The 16,322-nt window shown below is 34.8% G+C and overlaps 1 protein-coding gene across 2 annotated transcripts in view; it reads left to right on the top strand.

Annotated features, from left to right (window-relative positions):
- Positions 1-16,322, top strand: part of LOC132113971 (testican-1-like) — a 268,424-nt gene that overhangs the window by 177,146 nt on the left and 74,956 nt on the right. The window contains exon 3 of one of the 2 annotated variants that reach the window (XM_059522067.1): positions 5,608-5,679. The exons of the other annotated variant lie outside the window; for it this stretch is intronic. Coding sequence (XP_059378050.1) covers positions 5,608-5,679 — 72 coding nt within the window. The remainder of the gene's footprint in view (positions 1-5,607; positions 5,680-16,322) is intronic. 2 annotated transcript variants of the gene reach the window in all.

The following is a 16,322-nucleotide window of genomic DNA, read 5'->3' as shown; positions in this document are numbered from 1 at the left end:
AAGTTCTGTAGTGCGGATCCAGTTTGGCAAAGACTGTTGATTATAATTGGCCTATGGTAATTCTGTATGTCTCAAATTTTGCACAAATCTGTAAACACATGAAGTGCAATGTGTTACAAAAAAAAAAAAAAACGGTTTAACAGCAAAAACCAATTCAATTATCAAAATATTAAGTGATTTATTTGTGTGAGTGATGAATAGTGTCATGTTTACCATTCCAAAAGGGTGAACCTGATTACATATCTGGAGCATTTGTATAATGTGAATAGCTCAGAGTAGTGTCCGGTTTAAAGTCATTGTATGACCACACCGCCATGTTCATAAACAAAGCTTCAAATACTTTCACTGTGCTGAGCCAGGGCTCTCCAAACTCGGTCACATTACATGGTTAGACATTTATTTATTATTTCGCTTTTTGCAATTAGTTAAATTATACATATTCTAACAAATAAAGGGAATTACTTCCGCTTTTGAAAGTCATTATGTATTACTAGTATACAATTAATTTATACAAATAAATATATTTTGCACACAAAATGAGAAAAGAGAGAAACTCCTATTCGCCATTTGATTAGCTATAGGAGGAAGTAGCTAAATGACAAGTCATTCTGCCTCTTAACATCTCTTATTGTAAGCCATATGTTTAATAAAAGTAAAGGTAAGTGATAGGACGTTTTATTTTTGGATAAACATTTTACTAATAAATACAATCTCTCTTAAAATACCTTATTGGGTTATGATATTTAAAACAGTTTGGTTTGATCTAGCGCAGAACTAAAACTTTAATGAAATATTTCCCACAATTATAAAATAAATGTATGATTAGCTAGCTCCACACTGGAGAGCTGCTTTATAACATGAAATCAAGTTATAATTCTAGCGACACTGACTCTGTATTTTCATGTTTAATATTGAAAAGCTATCTATTGCATAAGGACTGTTATATAAATAAACGTGACTGGACATTTCTTTACTGGAGTGGCTGGAGAACCTCAGAGTTCGTGCAAACATCCACATCGCTGTAATCAAATATGTTCTTAAGAGCTGCTTTTACATCGCGGTCAGTTTTTGTTGTGTTTATGCAGTTATTGAGAGCAAGGCGTGCAGTATATATTTAAATATTCATCCAAGGTTCGGATCGGCTCGGTTTGCTCAAACTGAAGTGCTATCTTCTTCTTTTGAATCGAATCAGGAGAGTGTATTACAATCTTGCGCTACAGCGCCACACTGGTCAAACTGCATTATTGGAGGCTTTCACATTAGGCATACGAGATCAAACAACTAACGTTACTCAAAAACATTTGCCGAAAATGAAAAGTCGACTAATTGTTTCAGCCATATATATATATACTCAAGTCAATACCTTACAGAGAGTCGTGCGCTTTCACATCTCCCAACCGCTCAAAATCATCTATTAATGGTGCAGTAAACCGATTACACAATACTAGACTGCAAAACAAAAGCACCCCAAAACAGAAACTCTAAGAGAAATTAAAGACTTTTGACTTAACACAAGAAAAACTTTAGATTTTCTTACCTGACTGGTACCTCTTGCTCTCCTTCGCACCGTCATCAAATGCGTTGGAAATCGTCACTTCCGGTTTTTTTTTTAATTACAAAATTAAACACTTTACGTTAGTTTAACGATTGATAATTAAGCAAAATTGAAAATGAAACATTTTAAGTTGATTAAGCACAATACAATTGTGTTTTGGCGGAAAACTAAATATACTTGTGTTGTTTTAACAAAACATATCTGTGTAAAACGAACAGTGCCACAAATCCATTTTTTTGAGTGTACTTCAAATTCATTGTAGTCAAAGGCAAGAACGTGCATGTAATGTGTACATGTAATGTGTGACACACGCATCCAAAGCTAGTGGCCAAAAACACTTTTCTTAAAAAGATAATACTTGAAGTGCAGGATAAAACTCTTGCTGTCTGTTGACGTGCAATAAATATCGAAAGTTATGTACGAACACCAGTCTGTTCTATTCATTTCAACTGACTTGTGAAAACTTAAAAAAAAAAAAAAAATTCTTTGACAGTAACGCAAATAGTTACTTTCCCTGGTAACGAGTTACTTTTATTATAGAGTAATTCAGTTACTAACTCAGTTACTTTTTGGAACAAGTAGTGAGTAACTATAACTAATTACTTTTTTAAAGTAACGTTCCCAACAGTGCAGATGAGGTTCTGCACAGTAAAACAAGGCGTTGTAAGCTCTATACAGTATATGGTGATTTCTGGGAGGAGTCAGGGTGGAGATACACATACGCACAATCGTCCCTTGACTGGGATTTATAAAAGGATTTTTGATTTTTGAAATTTAATTTATTGTATTAAATACATGGATTGATAAGGCAATAAGATCAGTTTACTTTGATATGCTAAAACAGCTAATTAACAAAACAAGAAACAATTAATATAAAAAGAAATACAAAAATGAAAATATTAATTCAAACTACAAAATTTTGCAAGGACATAGAAATAAATGACAAAAATCCACCACTTTATTTATGCACAAAGATAAATTTGCTATACTGTATAATTTGTACAGTGCTGTACACACACAAACCAATATTGAATAAATTATTTACATCATTATATAATAATTATATAATCATCATAGTAAATAGTTCTTCCATCATTCTTCCCTCTGTTTTAGCAGTTGCCAAATAAAGTATAATATAGCTATTCCGGTCCGGTTCTGGATCCAAAACTAATGATAAACACTAATAATAACTGTACTCAGACAGGTGACGTGTGCTGTGACGTGGCTGTGGTGCTGCTGTTCTGCTCAGGTCAGACTGCAGTTGCTGTTCGGATGGTGAATTTGATAGAAGGTCTGTGGTTTGATTGAATGGATAATTTCAGCAGGTCTCAGCTGCAGTTCTGCATTTTCTTTATTCTGACTGCCTGAAGATGAGAGCTGCTTCCTGACAGCTTTTCAAGAAAACATCCATCATATCTATTGGCGTGAAGTCTGGCTTTTCCTTTAGTGATTGCTTTAATGAGGAATTCATATTCAAACACTGTGTTTTTGTGTTTGCATGACAAACTCTCTAGTGAATGCTGATTAACAACATGAAAGTAAAATCTCAAACCCACACTAGGGATGGGACGGTTTGTTTATCTAAAGTTTCATTTATTTTGCTTGCCTTTTTAAATAAAGCAAGCAAGAATTTTAAACAGCTTAAAGTAGTTTTAATTATGTTAAATAATGCAATGCAATTTTGTACTGTGTTATTTTAGTATAATTGAGATAATATTATAGTTTTTATTTGATTTTTACATTTTAATATTTTTAATGTGTATTTTGTCATTTATTATTATTAATTATTATTATCATAAATGATTTATTTATTTATTGTGTGCATGTGTGTGAGAGAGAGAAAGATCTGTTAACACATATGTGATTTAATACTCTCACTGTCAAATATTTCCTGATGAATCTGACACCATGGTATGGAGTGATTTGTGTGTATAGGTGTGTGTGCGGTTAAACAGAAACAAAATGTCCTCACAAAGATGGCAATATTCAAAATCCTTGACCTTGTGAGGATATTCTTTGTTTCCCATGAGGAAATTGGGTTATATATAAAAACCATTACGCCTGTGGAATGTCCCTTTAAAACATGGACGCCTGCGTGTGTGTGTGTGTGTGTGTGTGTGTGTGAACTGGTTGGTTGGATAGTTTAGTGTGGAATTGATTTTCTTGTTTCAGTGTATCAATTTGCAAGAGAGACACTTCAAGAAAAAAAAACAGCATGCAAAGCAAACACTGGAAACAAACCACAAAATCAATCAGTACAGCGAATCTGAGAGAGACTGACAGAATGAAATGAAGAGGAGCAGAGGTGTGTGTGTGTGTGTGTGTGTGTGTGTCCATGCTCAAATAAAGCCTATTGTTTTATGTATCATAACTTAAGTGAATAAAAGGTAATAATCAGCAATATGCCATTACATAAATGTCTTTATTTGAATGCTATAGTGTGACATTCCATAACACTAAATTGTTAGAAATATGTATGTATGTTTTTTAATCGATTCATTGAAACAAACTAGAAAATCTAAAATGGACTGCCTATCACTATTATCGAGCCACTAAGAGACAAATTCATAATTAACTTTACTGAACTAAAACAGGATATTAATAGAAATTGATTCCCCTTTGTTAGAATCGATTCCAACCGATTCTTGATTCCCAATAACTCGATTCCCATTCCTACAGATCATTTGATGAGAAAAGTTTAAGACAACATCTTGAGGTCTCTGAGTTATGATGGCAGACTTTAGATATTTAATAAAGCTAGATACAGTTTGAGAGTTTAAGCTCTCCTCTAGGAGATGCATGTGAGATTACTGAGGACTGGAGAAACGTCTGAGACATATATACAATTCTCTTTAATATCTCCTTTCTAGTAGAGACAATTGAGATTTTAAAGAGATCTCATTTGTGATTTGTCTGTCCTCAGGCTGTACACAAACAGTGATTCTCATTTTAGCTGTCTTACTGTTAAAAAGACACGCTCACAGATGCACATACTGCCTCAGGGGAAGATCAGAGAGCAAACATGCAGGAAATTGGTTTGAGGTTTTATTTTGGTGGTGTTTCTGATAGTGGCTAGTTATTTGTTCTCTGTTTGACCCGGTGTTCACAAAGATGGACAGAATGAATGAAGGGAAAGGATAAAGATGAAAGAAATGTACAAAGAATGAAAAAAAAACATTGTTCCTACAATGAATAGAGAAACAGTGCGCACACACACTGGGCTGTGAATTGATTTGGCGTTTAATTCCCCTGTGACACAGTCAGAGAGAGAGAGAGAGACTGAGAACGTGTCAGGCAGAACAAAAAACTTTCTGTGTCATAAATAAAACTGAAAAAGAGGTTCAGGCTAAAATCGCTATGCAGCTGCACACTGTATTTCAAGAACATGTGTATTTTCACGAACCTGCACTGGTGTAAAAATGCGGCAAGTATTTTGATTCAGAATTTCATTCTGTTTAGCATTGACACGCTTCCTGCAAATCAGGTTTATTATTAAATGCAACGTAAAAACAGATGTTTGTGGAGATTTTCTATCAAGCATTGCTCGACTTTGCTCTTTCATTGGACATTGGTCTTTCAGTTCTCAGGAGACTTGGACTTCTCCGTTAGGCTTTGTTTACATATCGTCCTCTCGGATGTCTCAGATATTTCTCATACAATTCCTAGACATAAATTAGACAGAAGATACTGTACAGCTATAAAATGAATGTGCAGAGCAGCTTATTTTAGGCAGTTCGATTCCTTAGACTCCTTACTGTTGTCTTGATTCTTTTGATCAGAGGAACATGTTCACCTAACATTGTGACTATATGATATGAGTTCATCAAATGGCATAAAAGTGTGTTCAGTTTGGGAATTTAAAGTAAAAATGTATGCTTTATGTATTTATCTGTTTATTTATTATGAATTGCACTTCAGTTATCATATATTATTAACAAAGCACACAATGCTGTGCAATACGGTCGACTGATTGTAACTGTTGTTGCAGAAATATGAAGAGTATTTATGCCTAATTCTTTATTTATGTGACAGGTAATATTTGTTTCTTACAGACAGGGAGTCAAACCCACAATCAGAACTGAAACCTAAATCACACTCACAGACCAAGAGCAAAACTGCTGATGGTGAGTCTGTCTATCTATCTATCTATCTATCTATCTATCTATCTATCTATCTATCTATCTATCTATCTATCTATCTATCTATCTATCTATCTATCTATCCATCCATCCATCCATCCATCCATCCATCCATCCATCCGTCCATCCGTCCATCCGTCTATCCGTCTGTCTGTCTATTTCAATTCAAATTTATTTGCATAGCACTTTTTACAATACAAATCGTTACAAAGCAACTTTACAGAAAATTACGTTTCTACAATATTTAGTAGTAGCTTATAAGTGGTGACTGTCAGTTTGTGCGCATATGACAAGACGTGGTCAGCCAGACGATGAACATTATTACAGTTTTTCTCAGTTGCTTTGGTACATTTCTTGAATCATCCTTGAGATTTGCAAAACAGTAAGTGCATTTCTCAAAACAACTCGTACAAATAGCAAAACACCATGGATTACATGCAAAAGCCAGTCTCTTGCTCAAAATCCTTAGTTCATCTCTCAAAAATAAATATCTGTGTCAATGAACCTGTCAGTGCCATCGAATGACAAGTCCTTGTGTCATAGTTTATGGATAAGACAGTCAAATCGCTTAGTCATGTTGTCAATTTAACAGTGTACTCTGGAGGGATGTTCTGATGTAAACTATGGCAACATTTTAGATGACAGTTTAGATGACAGTTATTGTATTGAACAGTATGCCATATGCTCAGTGTTGGGGAGTAACTAGTTACATGTAACGGCGTTACGTAATTTAATTACAAAATTATTGTAACTGTAATTAGTTACAGTTACTAAGATAAAATGAGTAATTAAATTACAGTTACTTATGACATTTTTAACGATTACAAAGGGGATTACATTTGAATATTTACACACATCCACATACAGATTTAACTGATTTATTTCCCAAATTGCACTGACTATTCTGAGACATACCACCCTGATAATTTCCGGGATGCGGAAATACAGTCTGGTTCGTAGAATCCAGTCATAAAAACGGAATGCCTAACACGTTGCTCATCAGTCATCACTCAAAATACTATATAAAGGACATCATTATTATCTGTTGTAATGTTACAGTAGTAATTTAGCTGAAAAAAAATCCGATTTTTTTATAGGTTTAGGGGGAGCTACGACAGACAACAACACAACCCTTACGAAAATTAACATTTTGATATTTAACTATAAATCCAGAGAAAATGGTTACTATTGGTTAACTGTGGTAACCAAAAATGTAAAATTATTTTACAAATGTATTTATTTAAAAATAAATACAAATCCATTTGCAAAAAAAAAAATGTTATTTTACTTTTATATAGGCTAATAAAAGCATGTTTAATTTTTGTAAGGGAAAAACATGACTCGTGTACAGTATTAGGATTTTTCTATAAAGATATTGTAGTATTGTAGAGTATTGTATTGTAAAGTATAGTTTTGTTCAATCTTGAGGATTAAAGTCACGAGAGAGATGGATAACAGGGCAAAATAAAGAGACTGAAGAGAAAAATGGAAGTGAAGGTGCAGTTCAGGAGAGAACTTTTAATTATTTTGCATTTCCCCAAATTAAAGATTTAAACCTTTTTTATGTCAGGTCCATACAAAAAATAGTTTTGTCCATGAACTGGTTTGTATGAGTTTGAATTTTCCAGTCTGATTTTTTTTCCCAGTCCGCCCCTCCTGTAAATTAATGGCAAAGACATGGTTTAATTTACTACACATAGGCCTACTGAAGCTCGCAGTGTTTTCAACCTCTGCAGCCTCAATATAGGAGTACACGAGCACATAAACATAATTTCTAGAACTGCTCTGTGTCACTTCATGTGCATTTTACTTATTTTGAGAAAACTATCATCATATACAAAGAGACAGCAGTTTAAAAAAAACACCAATATTTCAGGAGTTTATTACACAGAATACATCACATGCTTATTAGATAACTGTATTTAAGTTGATGTATATGCTTTTATTTATTATTCTTTAATTTTCACAAATTTATAAAAGTAATCAAAAAGTACTCAAAAGTAATTAGTTACTTTACTTTAATAAAGTAATTGAAAAAGTTACACTACTATTACATTTTAAACAAGGTAACTTGTAATCTGTAACCTATTACATTTCCAAAGTAACCTTCCCAACACTGCGTATGCCATAAATCCATTTCAAAAGTACACATTTACACATTACTGTATGTGGGATATTGATTGAAAGAGACTGGATAGAATTCCCAGTTACACTTTTACTAGTGGTCTGACCCAAAAAATAACAATAAAAAAAAAAACCTTTACAATGTCATTGTCATATATAGAAAAGGAAAAAGATATATGGGCACAAAGATGAAAATAAGTCAATTTTCAGAATTTGTAACTCTTGTGTTGTCCTCTGTCTATACAGTATAAGCTTTCCAACTGAAGATTCATGAGATGAACCTTTGAGCTATTTCAGAGAAATGGTTTATCATTGGTTGATCTACATTCTCTTCATTAGTTAAGATTCACTTGCACAATTCATGTCAAATTGACAAAAAGTCTAATAATAATGTGTAAAAATTAAAATAAAAAGTGTGCTTGGCAGTTTATGACAACTAGATTAACCATTTTGCATTTAATGACTTATACGATGAACTAAAGACTAGATGTTTTGAGCGGTAAGATTATTGCACAGAATACTATGTAAAACATTTTGAGCAACATGACATTAGCAACTGATAATGTAGGAAACCGCAGATAAATGTGCGTAATCAATTGCATAAATGTACAAAAGCAATCGCAACTTGTTCAAAAGAATGAGAATCTGGTTTTATGATGTGTATAGATGACTAGATGATGTGGAGGTTGTACAAGTAGTTTTTGAGAATTTCATTTCTGATTTGGGAAATGCACCAAAGTGACTGAGAAAAACTGTAACAGCAATTATTATTATATGAGCTTGTGTAAATCCTAGTTACCACGGAAAACATAGAAACAAATAGAGACATCATTAGCATAGCTGCTGATCCAACAAAGTAAAATTAATTAGTTTAACCCAAGCTAAAGAATAAGAATCACTAATCATTTGATCAGATGCAACTACACTCACAATTTAAGAGATACATTATTCGAATGCTTGGCGAAAGAGATGCGTTTTTAATCTAGATTTAAACAGAGAGAGTGTGTCTGAACCCCAAACATTATCAGGAAGGCTATTCCAGAGTTTGGGAGCCAAATGTGTAAAAACTCTACCTCCTTTAGTGGACTTTGCTATCCTAGGAACTACCAAAAGTCCAGTGTTTTGTGACCCTAGGGTGCGTGATGGGTTGTAGCATGGTAGAAGGCTAGTTAGGTACGCAGGAGCTAAACCATTTAGGGCCTTATAGGTAAGTAATGATAATTTGTAACTGATACAGAACTTAATAGGTAGCCAGTGCAGAGACTGTAAAATTGGGGTAATATGATCATATTTTCTTGACCTGGTAAGGACTGTAGCTGCTGCATTTTGGTTGTAGCTTGTACTTGTAGCTTGTTTATTGAAGATGCAGGACAACCACCTAGAAGTGCATTACAATAGTCCAGTCTAGAGGTCATGAATGCATGAACTAGCTTTTCTGCATCAGAAACAGATAACATGTTTCGTAGATTGGCAATGTTTCTAAGATGGAAGAATGCAGTTTTTGTCTGTCTGTCAATCAAAACATTTAGTGTAAGTAGGAATTTATAGCAGTAAAATATCTTAACATAACATAAAAACTGTGAAATCTTGCTACAATTTCAAATAGCAGTTTTCTGTTGTAATATATATTAAAATAAATAAAAAAATTCCCATGCTCAAATCTGAATTTTCAGCATCATTAGCATCTCATGAACCTTAAGAAATCATTCTAATATGCTGATTTCCTGGTCAAGAAACATTTCTGATTATTATCAATGTTGAAAACAGCTGTGCTGCTTCATATTTTTGTGGAAACCGCGATTCATTAGATGTTTTCGGGATTTTTGATGAATAGAAAGTTTGTTTGAAATAGAAATCTCTTGTATGTATTTACTGTCAGTTTAGATCAATTTAACGTGTCTTTGCTGAATAAAAATTATAATCGAATTTCTTTGACCAGTAATTAAAAATCCATGATTAAATTGATTGTTAGTTTTCATGAATATTATAGCGCATATATAATGGCTCTGTGACGCTGTGATTAGACACTTGACCCGCATTCCTCTGAGAGAAAGAGAGAGCGAGAATAAGTGGGATTTGAATTAAAAGGAGTCTGTCCAAGTTGTCTGACCCCTCTTGTCCAGCGGGCAGCCGTAGCATCCGACAGCCTGTACGTGTCATGCCGCATTTGAGCCGCAATGGCTGAATCTGCACTAGTATGCTGAGCCAAGAAGCCGGAGTGGCCTCTGGCACTTCATCTAATTAAGCCACGGGGAGGTGAACAGCTGGAGTCAGTGAGTGAACGGACCGTGTGTTTTCTGGCCATCCTGATGGCTCTAACAGCATCTCATTCATTACTCAAGAAGTTTCACATAGAGAGTTTTTAAGTTTATAAGTTTGAATGTTGTTGAGTGTCATATTTAATCCATCAGGCCTGTAAGGTTCATATAGTCTGATACAGTGAGAATATGAAGAAAAAATAAAATAACCTGGCTCTGTTTTATTTAGACTCAAACTGGATAATCAAGCTAAGCTGCTTCAGTCCAGTAAGTGTTCATCATGAAATATCAAAGGTTATTCTTGTATTTACGTTATAAAAATCAGTAAAGATTTGACCGCAAAAAGACACGTGAAGCACAAGCTGAAGATGAACTATAGTACGATTATACTAAAAGACCTTTCACTTTCTACTGTCCATCAGATGACTGAAGATGTAGCAGATTGTGTGTGAGAAGTTTAACAGCAAAGTTTTGATGAACATTTAGAGGCCTTAGACATTCATGAACTGTACATTCAGCTTTATATGGTTAAAATCAACATGTTGTTCACAGCCCATTTTACTTTTATATAATGCGACTTGTGTTCTATTGAAATATAAAATGTAAAAATGTTTGACAGCATCTGATTTTGTCCTCAAATAACTAATTGTGTGGTAAAAAAATGTCTCCATTTGTGAAAAGTAATTGGTCACAACAGTTGAAAAGTAAAATTGTTATTATATTGATGAAATATTGCTTTGACAAGCACTCATTCATTCTTTGGAATAATGTGAATGAAAGTATTGTTCGCAGTAAGATCAGGATCATGTATATGGTAAGGAAATGGGTTGATTTTTATTTTACATTGACTTTTAAAGTCTGATAGCTAGTGAACACAAATATTCTCTCTCGTCTGCAGTTTTTATACGTGATTGCTTGATTTTTGGTTTCAAACCAGGGTTCGCTGAAGCAAAGACTGGCTGCTTCAAATACCAACATTGGAAAGTGCTTCACTTTTGTTAGTTTTTTTGTCACATTGGTTTTACCATCAAAAGCAAACAAGCTCAGACGGCAAGATAAAGCAATGAAAATGCATTATTGTCTCATAGATGAATTGCATGTCATGCAAACTGAATCCAACAGCTTTCACAATAACCGAACAGACAGACTCTGGTCTAGTGTGAAGGATCTGACCTGAGGAAGAGGAAGCTGGTTGAGTGTGAGTTTGTTTTCAGAGCAAAAATGAGACAAATTGTAATGCTGCAGGCCAAAGCAGTTTCATCTGCACTCCTCTGAAAATGAATGGCACCAGCTGAGCCAACATTAGCGTGAGCTGTTTTTCCAGCTTTTTAGGGAGCTCTTCGTCATATCTGAGCCAAAATGGCCGCCGGGCGACAATGAAAGCCAGCTGGGATGTACAGCTGCTATTGGCTGCAGGACAGGTATCAAAGTCTTTGGGGAGAGACGGTGCATTTTCAGCCAGGATGGCTTGCGGCTGCAGATATGTGCTTTGTCAATGAAACACTGGAAAGGAAACTGGGCTGTGGACGGTGACTCGCCTCCGTCACCGTCCCAATTAGAGCTGACGTGCCAAGAGGAGAGAACAACGGATGAAAGAGACTAGTGTTTTTACTGCAGTAATTCCCACCGCAATTCATCACAAAGACAAGATCCCCTTTCCTCTTCTTGTGAAGAAGGAGAGAGTGAAAACAGACGCTCTGAGCGAAGACGGACGCTGTGTGAAACTGCCCTCTGACAGCTGAGAGACTCAACCTCACAGCCACAACAACAAAAGAGCAGTAATGACACGTCAAACAAAACCCAACAACTTATATTTATTTGCTGTATAAGGCAACAATGTTACATAATTAGTTGTGTTTTTTCTTAGTAGTTTAACAGAACACTGAAAAGACTGTGAATGTCGCACCACACAAAATACAAGTTAGATATAAATCTCTCAATCTGTCAAACTTTCAATTTGCACATTATTTGTGTGGATTTTTCACTGCCTATTTCTGTAAGTTACATAATTATGATAGTAGAGGGCAGTAAGTGACCGTAATTGTGATTCGCTCAACTGATATATTCAAAAACACTAATTCAGTCAGGGACGAAATAAGTGAGTGGCTCAGTGAATTCTTGATTCAACTGATTCGTTCAAAAACATCCATTCAAACGGGAATTAAAACAAATGAGTGAAAGCGAATCGTTCACACAACCTGTTTGTTTAAAACCACTGATTAATTCAGATACAAAACAAATGAGTAAGGTACTGTATAATTCACTGAACCGATTTGTTTGAAATCATATTCAAATCATTCAAGAACAAAACAAGCAAGTAAGTCAGTGAATCATTAACTCGACCAATTCGTTCAAACACACCCAGGATTAAAACAAGAAAGGGAGTCAGTGAATCATCCTCTGAACTGATTTGTTCATAAACAGTGATTCATTGAGAATGCCATTATGTTTTTTTGGAAACACATGACAGTAATGCTGCCTTCACATGCTATCGGAAACTTCCTACTTTCCACTTCTGAAGTTGCAAATACAAGTGTGTCGTGTTCACGTGCTTTGTTGTCTGAAAGAACAGAAATCATAGTGGACAGCCTATTCATTATTGCTTGTTTTTGGGGAAATCGTATTAAAGCCAAAAGGTATAGATTAGAAGATATTTTGTCAATATCCAACAGCTTTATAGAAAATGTATTGTCTCATTTATTGGTAAACATATAAACATTACTAGATTTCGGTCAAATCAATATTTTTAATGTGTTCAATACATATACTATGCATCAAATGGTTATTTATATAAATATTCATAACTATAAAGGCAGGAGAAAGTAATGTAGATGTTGTGAGAAAAATGAATGCTACTGCTATGTTTTTCTCCTCTGCCAAGTTTATGGCTCGCCCAACTTGGAAACTCGGGTATCAAAATGATCTCAGAATTTCCCAGTTGTAAATACGACTAGAGAGTCCCGTTCATGTCTAATTTCTGAATAGGAAACTCATATTTATGATAACTTTGATAGCACGAGAGTGCAGCATTAGTGCTGTTGAGGATTTGCTCAGAACTACAATCACTGGTGGAGTGCAAATACACAAATTAATTGAGAATATTGTGTTTAAAACGTAATTTAATCAGTTTAACTTAATTTTTATTAGTATCACATTTGCAATCGTGCTGTTGGTCTGAACGTCAAAACGGATGTCTGATTTGTGTACACTCTTGTTTTCTTGTATGCAGTTAAATTGATCATGCCATTGTTTGTCTTTTGAGAGAGTGAAGGATGACGTGAGTGTGACAGGGCAGATAATCGGAAAGAGCTAATCTGCGTCTCTTGAGCAGTTAGGGCATTCTGGATTCTTGTGTGGTGTTTGGAGTCTCTTTGAGCGCTGTCAGCAACACACACGCACACACACTGTCCTCCACTAACCTCCTCTCTGCCTCTTTTCTCCTCTGCATCACTCTCTTGCTCATCCTGTCTGAGTTTTCAGATGCCCTCAGTGCACTGTGACTGCGCTTTACACATACATAACGACGCACTACAGACTGTTTTGTTTGTTTTATATTAAAGTAATATTAACATCTTAACCCGTTCACACAGAATGTGTTTAGCATTCCACACTGCAACATTAAATAGTTTTTCAGATGTTTTTTTTGCGGCTTAATTTTTCATTTTTTTAATTCACAGAAGGTGCTATTGTGGTTATATACACAAGACATGTTTTTATGTCATGCATGAGAGGCTGCAAAAGATGCAGTGGAATGCAGAAAAATGCTGAACGTGAAAAACTGTTAAGGGCCATTCCCTTATGTTTTTGTGGTTTAAAGGGGTCATATGATGCTTTTTTAAAGATCATTATTTTGTGTATTTGGTGTAACAGAATATGCTGACATGCTTTCATGTTTAAAAAACACATTATTTTTCAAATACTGTACATTATTGTAGGTCCTCTATGCCCCCCTCTCTCAAACGCATCATTTTCTAAAAAAAAAAAAACTCCTACTGACAAGAACAGTCTGCTCTGATTGGCCAACTGACCCAGTGCATTGTGATTGGCTGATCACCTCAAGCAACCCATCGGAAATGTAACGTAATAATGTCCTTAGTTTTACCATCAGTTCAAGCCTGAAAGGGGAACATTTTTACAAAAGATAATAAAATAATATAAAATAATATATCACAATTTAAAAAAAAAAAATCTCACAAACATTAAACATCACATGTTGTTATTGGCTGTTATTGTGCATTTCACTTGTGCATCTCAAGTAGTGTATTTTGTATATTTAATGATGTCCATGTGCCGGTATTCAGTAATGCGATATATCACGGTAATGGATAAGAATGGTATTGTTACCGGGGGCACTTTTAAATACCTTGAATAATTATGTATTACAAATTATTCAGAATTTGGAATGCACTTTAAGAATAATTTTCCCATCAACTGCTCAAACTGCGCAACACAGCTTTATGGTGCTTGAAAGACGCGTGCGCGCTCTGATGTAAACAAGCAAGCATGAGAAGCACATGGCACTGAATGAAAGCACATTCACTCTCTGACAGCAGATGGCGCTAAACTGCAGAAAATACAGCCCTTACCCTGGAAACCTCATAAATAATGCAGCTGTGCTACTTTCAAAAATATATTTTAATAATTGTAAAAAGCCATTCAGAATTGTTTTTCGCGATGGTGTTCATCACAGCACAAAATACTTGCGTCATTAGTTAACATTAATTAATTCATTAGTTTACATAAAATGCCAATGAAAAAATCTTCTGAACATTCATTAATCTTAGGTATTCCAATATTTAATAACACGTTGTTAAAACCGAAAGTTGCAGCTGTGTTATTTAATGAGCTAACTTGAACTAAGACTTCTGTAGCAAATGTAGCTATTGCTCATTGCTCTCTCTCTCTCTCTCTCTCACACACACACACACACACACACACACACACACAAACACACACACACACACAAATGCGTAATCTTAAAGATTCCAAAATGCATTTTGGAAGTTCTTTGTTTGAACATTTGGGTGGCATTACAAATCTTTCCACATAGTGACGTAGACATGTGGAGGCGTGTTTGAATGAGCCATTTCAGGGGGGCGTGGCAGAGTTAACTTTGTTAAAGAATATCTCTTTGGGTTTGAGACTTTAGTCTTTGCAACTTTACAGATCTTATTCATGCTCCAAGAGCTTGTAACACTCTAAAGAGAAAGGAAAAATTTTAATGGCATCATATGACCCCTTTAAAGCACAAGACCCAACACAGGAAAGTAAAAAAAAAAAAAAAAGATGCAAGATCTTGAGATGCATTTTTTCAAGTTGAACACCTTACGTATAACTTGAATGCTACATTTCAGAATGGAGTAGATGCTGCAAAGGACACGAGTGCAGCGGTCAAACTTATCCATCTAGCTCATGTTTACAGAGAAAAACAATGGACAAGGTATGGAAGCCTGTTTCCACCACAGAAAAAAAAATTAAAAGATAATTGGCAATCTCAAAATCATGATTTTTTTGGGGGGGGGGGTGCTTTTCTTCTCAGAATTGCAAGTTTATATCTCGCAATTCTTTAATATATCACGATTCTCTGTACAAACATGTACAAATATGCTTTGTTTACTTTATGGATCATGTTTATATTTCCAAATGAGAACCCAACACAGTACCAACACTGTTTTGCCTATTATAAAATAGACCAATTAATTATTTAACATACATATTGTTGTATTTATCTCTGCATTTCATACAAAATTATATATTATAACACAAAGCGTAGTAGCAAGTTTAGTAAATACATCAACAGCAGGAATGAGATTTACCAGCCAAACACTGAGACAAATATTGTATTAGGCTGCTGAAGAGAAATACTCAGCCAGTTGACTGCATAAACATAGAAATGGGATTCAGTGCAATTAACAACAGAGCACAAAACACATAAACCATGTTTATCCCCATTGTGAACTCGTTTTTAATGTTGCCTTTTTCTCTGTAATTTTGTTGATGGTTTTTGAGGACGAGCACGTCACAACCTGTCCATTCTGACATCTGTCTGACATCTGACTTTGACTGATGAATTTAAAGAGTTTCATTATTGATTAGTTGGATTTATTATTTGTGACAGCATTCTCTGCTGTCTGCAATCAAAACAGACCTCTTTTGAATACCATATCTAGTCTCATGATGTTACAAAAGATTCTCATTTCAAATTCTTGCTGTTCTTTTGAACTTTCTACACTGATAATAATCAGA

The sequence above is a fragment of the Carassius carassius genome, chromosome 33 (assembly GCF_963082965.1).
Source record: "Carassius carassius chromosome 33, fCarCar2.1, whole genome shotgun sequence".
NCBI lineage: Eukaryota > Metazoa > Chordata > Actinopteri > Cypriniformes > Cyprinidae > Carassius > Carassius carassius.
This window is presented reverse-complemented; position numbering and strand designations above follow the sequence as displayed.